Source organism: Medicago truncatula, chromosome 7 (genome assembly GCF_003473485.1).
Source record: "Medicago truncatula cultivar Jemalong A17 chromosome 7, MtrunA17r5.0-ANR, whole genome shotgun sequence".
Lineage (NCBI taxonomy): Eukaryota > Viridiplantae > Streptophyta > Magnoliopsida > Fabales > Fabaceae > Medicago > Medicago truncatula.
Window position 1 is genome coordinate 23724508 of NC_053048.1, and position 10937 is coordinate 23735444.

Sequence of the window (10937 nt, forward strand, 5' to 3'; positions counted from 1 at the left end):
ATAATGACATGTTGATTGTGTGGATGTAAATGCTTGATAATGCAATTGTTGTTGAAGTTGTACAATGTAATTGGAGGTGTACTTTTACATTGTGTTGTTGTAAGTTGTAGAGTTGCATTATTTGGTCTTTGCTTTGTCCATGCATCATTGTCATATGTGAAATGTAAAAGGAGGTGTACTTTTACATAGTTGTGCGTAAGAGGATATGTACTCTTACAAATGATGTGCGGTTGGCATCATGGGGTAACGGCCTAGACGTTGTTGTGCTTGGTACCACATGCATGTAGGTGTTAGTGTTAGGCGCATTGCATAATTAACATGAGTTGATTGTTGCATGTGAATGGTAATTGTTGAAGTTTGTGAATGAATAATTGTTGAAGTTGTGATGAGATTGTGAATGATGTGAATTATTAATAAATGTGCTTGGTGGATACTTAATTGTATTATCTCCCAATGAAGTATATTTTCTAGAATGTACGAGGAGTAGGGAATATTGAAACCCAACTTCATCTCATACAAATGATAGAAACACATAAGCCTGATTTTCTCTTTTTAGCTGAACCAATGGTTCCTTATGTTTCTGTTCCTGATTGGTTTTGGCACAAGATTCATATGCACAATCATCTTGTAAATAATAGACCACCCCATCTTCCTAACCTTTGGTGTTTATGGAATTCTAATATGAATCCTATTGTTCTGTTAACGTCTGATCAATGTATTGCTTTCTCTTACATACAGGAGGGTGTCACTGTTTACACCGCTGTTGTTTATGCATCCACATTTTACATTAATAGAAGATCCCTTTGGCATGATTTATCCACTTTGATTTAGAATCATCATGGCCCTTGGTTATTTCTTGGCGACTTTAATGTTGTCCTTGGAGCACATGAGAAAATTGGGGGTAAGCTCCCTCTCAATGCTGCCTGCAATGACTTTCTACATTGGACAAATCTTTCCTCTTTAATTCATCTAGATACTAACGGGGTCAAGTACACTTGGACCAACAAGAGGGAGGGTGGTGCTTTTATTGCACAAAGACTGGACAGAGCCATTTGTAATGATTTATGGGTTGATAATTGGAGTATTTTGAGTTGTAATTCTTTGGTGAAAAGCTTCCCTGATCATTTTCCCCTTTTACTTACTATGCACAAATCTCCTCCTGTTCAGATCACTCCTAGATTCAATATTGAGAGTTGTGAATCCCTTGTGTCATCTCATTGGAGCATTCCGGTTCATGGGTCTCCTATGTTCATTCTTCATCAAAAGCTCAAGAGTCTTAAGCCAAAGTTGAAGCATTGGAATAAAACAGAAGTTGGCAACTTTCATCATAATGTGGACTTAGCACACCAACAATTGTTAGCTGCTCAGCTGGCCCTGGATCAATTGGGTTTCAGTATGGATAGATCTCAGGATGAACTCACATGCTTAACTAATTACAGTCAAGCCCTTCACATCCTAAACGATTTCTGGAAGGATAAAGCCAAGAATGCCAAATTCATTGATGGAGACAGAAACACTGCTTACTTTCATAGAAGTGTGAAAATTAGAGAGGCACAAAATTTCATCAGTATGCTCAAACATGGAGATGAGGTTCTGACAGATGCTTCTAACATAGAGGCGCATGTTCTTCATTATTTCACGAATATTTTCACAGTTAATCCTCCTCATGAAGTTAATGATCTCCCTGATAGGCTTATTCCATCTTTAGTTACTGAAGCTGATAATGCCTTGCTCACTTCCCTTCCCTCTGCTGAAGACATTAAGAATGTTGTCATGGCTCTTAGTGGAGATTCTGCTCCAGGTCCTGACGGCTACTCCGGGCATTTTTATCAGTCTTACTGGCACATTATTGGCTCGGATGTGGTACAGGCCACTCAATTTTTCTTCACCAGCAACTCTATCATGAATAATCTGAATTCTAATTTGCTCATTCTTATTTCTAAAGTGCAGGGAGCTGATAGGTTGGACAACTTTAGACTTATCGCTTTGGTGAATTTTCAGTTTAAGATTATTACTAAAATTCTTGCTGATAGGGTGGGCATTGTTGCCTCTAAAATTGTCTCCGTGCACCAGCGAGGATTCATACCAGGCAGACACATACAAGACTGTATCATGACAGCTTCTGAGGTTGTGAACACTCTTCACAAGAAAACTTATGGTAGTAATATAGCTTTGAAAATAGATGTTAGGAAAGCTTTTGATACCCTTAATTGGAACTTTCTTCTTCATGTTCTTAATTGTTTTGGGTTTAACCAATGTTTCTGCAACTGGATTTCCACTATTCTTCATTCTGCTAAACTTTCTGTGAGCATTAATGGCAAAGCTGTAGGGTTCTTCAATTGTACAAGAGGGGTGAGGCAAGGTGACCCTTTCTCACCTCTCCTATTCTGTCTAGCTGAGGAAGTGGTCAGTAGAGGGTTGGAAGCTTTGGCTTTAGTTGGGAGTCTGACTCAGATACATGCTTCTAGGGGTCTTCTTATGCCCAGCCACTGTCTTTACGCTGATGATATTCTTATTTTTTGCAAAGGCACTCTATCTAATATCAGGAACATCATTGGTCTTTTTGAAGAGTACGGCAACTATTCTGGACAATTTGTTAATGCGAGTAAGAGTAAGTTTTATACCGGTTCTCTGCCTCTATCCAGAATTTTTACCATCACATCTATTACAGGTTTCACTCATGGTTGCCTGCCTTTTTCTTATCTTGGCATTCTTCTCTTCAAGGGTAAGCCTAGAACTTCTCATCTTCGGCCTATTTTTGATAAAATCAAAGCTAAAATATCTGCTTGGAAAGGAAAGCTTCTTTCTATTATAGGGAGAGTGCAATTGATCAATTCGGTTATTAGCAGTATGTTGGTTTACTCCTTTCACATCTATCAGTGGCCATCTAGTCTTCTCTCCGATATGACGAAATGTCTTAGAAATTTTGTTTGGAGTGGAGATCCTGATCACAAGAAGATTTGTACAGTTGCTTGGAGTATCCTATGCAAACCTAGAGAAGAGGGAGGGCTTTCTGTTAAAGATCCTAGGCTGGTAAATAGAGCATCCATGCTCCATCTGTCTTGGAAACTTTTGGTAAGCCCAAAGCTAATTATTTTTCTTCCTCTGTTTGGCCTGGTATGAAGTCTCATATTGGCACCATTCATAATCACTCCACTTGGTCCGTTGGTGATGGTAAAAATATTCTTTTCTGGACTGATAATTGGCTGGACAAAACTATCGCTGAGCAATGGCAGATACCCCCTTCCCTATTTGACTCTTTAGATATGAGAGTTGCTGATTGTATTGTGAATGGTGCCTGGTGCCTCCCTGAATGTTTTATGTCTAAAGATCCTGTTTTGACATCTAAGATTCTTCGCATCACTCTTCCGGTGTCTTCTATTCCTGATACTCTTAATTGGAAATTAGCACCTGATGGGGTCATGACTAGTAAACTTGCTTATTCTTTTATGTCTAGTAATGGGCAGGGAGTGGCTTGGTTCAAGTATGTTTGGAATGCCTATACTCCTCCTACCAGGGCTTTTATTTCTTGGAGATTTCTTCATAATAAGCTTCCCACTGATGATAACTTGAGAAAAAGGGGTTGCTATGTGGTGTCTATGTGTTGCTTTTGCAAGAACTCTGCTGAAACTTCACAACACATTTTTCTTGATTGTCCTGTTACTTCCATCCTTTGGTCTTGGCTTAACAGTGGCACCGGAAAACAGTTCGATTGCACTAATTTTCTTTCTCTGATTTTGGGACACACCGACACAGATAGCAAAATGGTTCAACAAGTCCTAAATTCAGCTATTCATCACACTATTTGGGGGATCTGGATTGAGAGGAATCATAGGTGCTTTGGTGATGTGAAGAGGTCAATGGAATCTGTTTTTAATATCATTCTGTCAGAAGTGCATCTTAGTTTCAGGCTTGCTATTGTTAAAGGGACTTCTGACATGGTTGATTACAAAGTTTCTAATCTTTTTAATCTTCCTTTTAAGGTTAAGAGGGCCCGCATTGATAAGGTGGTGACATGGACATCTCCTACAGGTGCAACGGTGAAGATAAATTGTGATAGATCATCTTTTGGTGTTAATCCTTGTGGTTCTGCTGGTTTTCTTATTAGGGATTCCTCCTCTACTTTCATGGGGGCTTTAGCTAGCAACATTGGTCATGCCTTTTCTCTTGAATCTGAATTATGCGCTTTCTTGTTGGCCGTGGAAAAAGCCAAAGAGCTGTGTTTGCATGGGTTTTGGATTGAAACTGATTCAATGGCAGTGGTTAATGCTTTCCACAAAGCCATAGGTATCCCTTGGAAAATGAGAAGCCGCTGGCATAATTGTATGCATTATTGTACTCACATTGGTTGTACTTGCACTCACATTCTTAGGGAAGGCAATATGGCTGCTGATGCTCTTGCTAAGAATGGTCAGGGAATAGCTATGTTCTCATCTCAGTGGTGGCTATCCCCTCCCTCTTTTCTCTCTACTTTTCTTTTGAGAGATAGTTTAGGTTTACCTTTTACTCGCATTATTATGGATTGAATTTGTATATGGTTCAGGCCTCTCCTGGTTCTTTTATTTCATTTACCTTTATCAAAAAAAAATTGTATTATCTTGGAATGTTATGTAAATGCACATACTAAGTGAACTATTTATGTTAAGTACTTAGAATTGATTTGTTCATGCTTAACTGCTTATGTGGATTATGATTGATGTAATACTTACCCCCAGTGGTTTTGACCGCCTACCTGTCTATATGGATGAGTAGACGCTGTGCAGGATTAGTTGCTCCGGTGAGTTGATTAATGCTTGGTTGGATATCGGGAGCTATCACCGGTATCGATTTTGTAGGGTCTAGGATAGGCTCTAATCTAGGCGTCTGTTTATGTTGGTCTAGATTATCTATTTGGATTTATTCATGTTGGAGTTTTTCCCTTTTGCCGGGACTTGGAGAACATTTATGTTGATGTATTTTTTATATCATGACATGTATCGTTCGAAGTATTTGGTTTATATATTCGCTGCGACTGTTGAGATTTTTATGCATGCATGATGAATTTGAATTTTGTATGATGACGTAGCGTCTATTTCTTGAATATATGCTTTATTCGCATGTTTTACCGCTTTAATAGAAATATGGCGTTACAGGCGTCATCAACGTTATCCGGAGTCATATGTGTAGGCATAAATACGTTGTGATTTTATGCTATTAACATGGATGTTGTGAGGTTGTTCGCAGATTCATGATTTTTGTTTTTAGCAACTTTTAGTTTTTAATATACTCTATCAATTTGAATGAATATATATATTTTATTTTTGTTAAAAGAATAAAAAATAAGGTAGTTCAGACTTTAATGAATGCAAACACATCTTTCGTTATCTTCACATTTTTCTTAAAAAAAAGTTATCTTCACATTTTTTATGATGTATTGTCATATACTCTCTTCGTCCCAAATTGTATGTCGCTTTGAAAAACATTTTCTTCTAACTTATATATCTCTTTACAATATCAATAAAACATTAATCTTATTTTTTACTTTTCCTATTATATATCTTAACTATTTTCTCTTCTTTCAATTTTTTAATTTATTTTTCCCATACAATTTAGTAAGGACAATTTTGTAAAACAACTTATAATATCTTTTTCGAACACAAAATTAATTACATTTATTAATACGTATGGAATATCCAAAACATCGTACATTTTAAAATGAAAGGAGTATAACGGATTGATTGGTGCTGAAATGCTATAAACATCATCTTTCTCTAAAAACAATTTCACCAAAAATAATAGTCAGTGTATATGTAACACCCCGTTTTTCAACGTAAAAATTTCATTTAATTAATCAGAGTAATTCACATAAACGGAATGTCACACTTCTTTTCTTAAAATCATAAACGGAATAATTAACTAATTATCCTTCAAAATACAATAACATGATATTTAATACTTCGCAGCGGAATTTATTCGAACATCTAAAATAATTTTGGCACGAAGGCCTCATCAAAGTATCTCATAAAAATTCAATTAACAACTTAATCATGTAAATTCATAAGCAATGCGTAAAGAATAGAAAAGCAAGCAACAATGTTCCCATCCCGTTACGTATCAGAGCATCTAAAGACACACATGAGAGATAATCCACTCACGACAGCAATCTAACATCAATTTAAACTCGATCACCTGCAAGTTACTCATACGAAGAGCAACATTTCCAAGCAGAAGGGATGAGATTTCACAAAACAATAATATCAAGCATATAATTCATTAATTATATTTAACAACATAAATAACTTCATCTATTAGTAATAATAATCCTTTATGTAATGATTCTTAATAACTCAACCAACTTCTAATTATAATTAACTTCATATTCATCACATTATAAACTTCATCATATAGCACATAATAACCAAATCATAACCAACATAGATCATCACATCATAAATATCATCTTTAATACACAACGTAATCATCATCTCATAATAACTTAGACCACACAACATAATCATCACTTAATAATAGTAATCATATACAACACAACATAATCATCACTTAATAATAATATAAACAACACATATTCATCATCTTATAATACAACAACACATATTCATCATCTTATAATAATATAACAACAACATATTCATCATCTCATCATAATATAACAACACATATTCATCATCTTATAATAATATAACAACAACATATTCATCATCTCATCATAACATAACAACACATATTTATCATCTCATAATAACTTAAACAACAACAATTAATAAATATTAATACTTCACTTAGTTCTTAATTAACAACTCAGTGACAAATGACAACTTAACGACAATGACAACGCAACTTCAACTTCTTAATCATCCATGTGGTACCAACCAGGGCATCAAGCCCCCAACATATTGAGCGTAAATAGGCTCACAGAGCATCAAGCCCTCTCCCTTCACATATTATGTATAAATATACATTACATAGCATCAAGCCCTCACCCAACGTAAATGAGTATGCAATGGACTCAACATCTTAACAACTTAGACATCTCTTATGACTCCAATAATTTGGATCAACATCTTACAACTTAAGCGAACATTAGCATTTTAATGATATTAATACATCACATCAGCAAGGCAACACCATCAAATAATATACAGCAAGTCAACAGCAACAATAATCATCTAATACAACCATTCCAACTTCATATCAACATCTTTCACAATATATAAATATTCTCACATTAATCATCAAAGTAAATCATATTCATCACAACAGCAAGACAACATCATTTAAACATATACAACAAGTAACCATCATTAATAATCTTCATATGTAACATTTGCAACTCCATATCAACAACTTAGACAACATTAACAACTTAATACTCCAATACTTTGGAAACACTTTGGAAAGACAACTTACAACTTTACAACTTAGACCAACACCTGCATCTTGATCAATATGCAACAGCAACAGAAACAGTACAAGCAATTTATAACATGACAATATTAATGAAAAACATCAACAACTTAAACATCATATATTCTCCACATAAGGCATATGAACATTTCACATAACCAACAACAGCAACATAGACAGCACTTAAACACCTCAAGATATAACAACATCAAATGATAATCAACATCTTAAAACATCATATATACATATAACACTTCATCAATCATGGACACTATCGTATTCACAACATATACATACATATACTAATTCATCAATCATAAACAACATCATACTCATAAACATATACATTCATATAACACTTCATCAATCATGAACAATATCGTATTCACAAACATATACATACATATACTAATTCATCAATCATATTCAATTATTCACTGTGACCTACGTGCAGTAATTTGACCATAACTTAAGTTCTATAAATCTTTTTGAAGTCAAACCAACGGCATTAGAAAGCTAACATCCATACCTACAACTTTCATGTTTACACCTAAGACCAATTCTGTACCAATCAATATCAGTTTTCATTTCAAATTCGGACAAAGTTGTGCTGAAATTCATAAAAATTCACTGTGACCTACGTGCAGTAATTTGACCATAACTCAAGTTCTATAAATCTTTTTGACGTCAGACCAACGGCATTAGAAAACTAACATCCATACTTACAACTTTTGTGTTTACACCTAAGATCAATTATATACCAATCAATATCAGTTGTTATTTCAAATTCGGACAAAGTTGTGCTGAAATTAATAAAAATTCACTGTGACCTACGTGCAATAATTTGACCATAACTCAAGTTCTATAAATCGTTTTGACGTCATACCAACGACATTAGAAAGCTAACATCCATACCAACAACTTTCGTGTTTACACCTAAGATCAATTCTGGACCTATCAATACCAGATTTCATTTCAAATTCGGGGCAAAGATGAAAAGAAAAAGCAACCTATATTATTCAACTTCACTTTCATTCAAAATCATCACAATCATCACTCTTAACCCTAATTCTCAAATTCTCAAAAACTAAACCTACAACATGTTAAATACAATTTTCAGAATCATAGACTCAAGATTATTGAATTTTAGTCTCACCCTTACCTTAAGATATCGATTGCAAGGTTCTCTTCTCGTTCCTCATCTTCTCTAGGTTTTCTCCCTTTTTCTCCAAAAACTGGTTGTACGTGAAAAATTATTCTGACTTCTCACTTTTCTCTTTTTATAACCTTAACCTACCTATTTTCTCTTAACTCCACTTATTCTCTTAAACTCTTCTAAATTCTCAAATCAGCCCCTAAAGTCTCAATATTCTATTTTAATATATATATATATATATATATATATATATATATATATATATATATATAATACTTCTACACCAAATAACAAATATATTTCTACACCAAATAACATATATATTATACTAACAAATAACATAATATCTCTACGCCAAATAATATATATTATAATATAATATGCTACTAAAACATCAACCTATAACACAAAAATAACACACATCATCATAAATCAAATAAATTATTCAAAAAGACTCTAAACTCAATAAAATAATCAAATAAAACAAATAATTCAAAGAGGGCGTTACAATATACTCACCAATATAACGTACAAAAAAAACTGTATATCACCAACATTAAACATTTAGGCTTAAATGCTCTTTTGGTCCTTTAAGTATTTATTTGGTATCGCTTTGGCCCCTTAACTAAAAAAAAGATTGTTTGAGTACTTTATTTTTATCTCCGTTACATGTTTTGGTCCTTTCTATTAAAAAATTGAAAAAAACGTTAGGGTTTATATTATTCATCTTCTTCCTTCTTTTTCCATCATCTTCTTCATGATCTTCATCATCAACAACACACCAACCCAGAATTTTTTTTTCATCAAATCTATAAACATATAATCCATTTCATAACTCAATCAATAACCAATTTTTCCATTAAAAAACATCCCTTTCAATCTAAACAATACAATTTCTCAATCTCCCTAGACCAAATCAACCAAAATCTTCATATATACTCACCACAATTTTTTTTAAATCCAAAATCTACAGTGATAATTTTGAAGGAATCCTAACATTATTATTTTTCTGTGACCTCTCCACCTAAGAGCCACCAACAAGCACAAACATCCCTTTACCTCTCCACCTCACTGATTCCTTCTTCCTCATTTCTATTCCAACAACAACAAGGTCTCACTCAGTGTCTCATCCCACTCTCTCCTTTTAATTGTTAATTTTCATTATAAAGACAATGAATTAATAATATTACAACTATCTCAACTCTCAAGATCTATTTGATAATTTTTAAGGAATTAATTAGAATTATTAAAGAAAATTTTAATTATAATTTCAAGGTGAATCCCCAATATCAGTTCCTCTTTACTCAACCCAAGCCAAATCTAAGAAATTGCATTAATGGGTCAAGTAGTAGAATGAGAAAGAAGAAAGGTTATTTGCGGAGATCTATGGATCTTAAGATTGAACAATTGAAAGTTGAAATTTTACAATTGGATGAGTTGTTATAAGGTAAAGGTATTAGTTTATTGATATCTTTAGTGAAGCATAGCAGTTGTTGTTATGTCTACGATGTGTTTGGTTTGCAAAACAGTAAGTACTGGACAATTTTTTATTGCATTGAATAATTTTTTGTTTTATAAGATTTTTGGGGGACGAAATGTTATTTTGGATTTTTAGATAATTTGTACGTGAGACAAAAAGTTGTGTTGTGGTTTAGTGAATGACAAAAATATGAGTTTTTGTCATGTTCCTTGCATCCAGTTTGTACTGTACCTGAAATAATTTTACAAATCAAACACTGGACAACTGGAGTTGTTCTGTCATGTCCTTCATTTTTTAGCAAATCAAACGCACCCTAGTTGTTGTGGTTTTGGATTTGGATTTAAAAAAAAGGGTTAATAGTATTTTTGGCCCCTGTAATATAGTGCACTTTTGGTTTTAGCCCCTGTAAAAAAAAAATTTAGATTTCACCCTTGAAAAATGAAGATTCTTCAGGATTGGCCCCTCACCCCAATGAGTCAGCAGAATCTCCTACGTGGCAGTGACCTGTCAAATTTTTTTTTTTCATGCCACGTGGCATTTATGATTTTTTTTTTAAAAATCAAAAAATTAATAAACTTAATTAAAAAAAAATGGAAAAATTAATAATGATTAAAAAAATCTGGAAAAAATTTAGGAAAAATAAAAAAAAATCTGGAAAAGATTAATATACATTAAAATTTTCTAAAAATTAATATATTTAGAAAAAAAATTAAATTTTAAGATTTTTTTCAATTCCGATAAAATTAAAAAATTCTGGAAAAAATTCATATTTTTATTTTCAAAAGTAAGAAGTTTTATTTAAATCTTTTCCATAATTTTTTTCGAAAAGTTAATTTTTTTAAATATGATTAATCTTTTTTCAAAAATTTTGTTTTTTTAAATATGATATTCTGGAGA

General features: G+C 33.2%; 1 protein-coding gene across 1 annotated transcript; it reads left to right on the forward strand.

Moving 5' to 3' along the window:
- The first annotated feature begins 519 nt into the window (after positions 1 to 519).
- On the forward strand, positions 520 to 4526 carry LOC112416615 (uncharacterized). The gene is made up of 3 exons (XM_024770873.1): positions 520 to 627; positions 832 to 3033; positions 3126 to 4526. Exons 1-3 carry the CDS (start codon positions 520 to 522, stop codon positions 4524 to 4526), a joined length of 3711 nt encoding a protein of 1236 aa, XP_024626641.1.
- The last annotated feature ends 6411 nt before the right edge of the window (positions 4527 to 10937 follow it).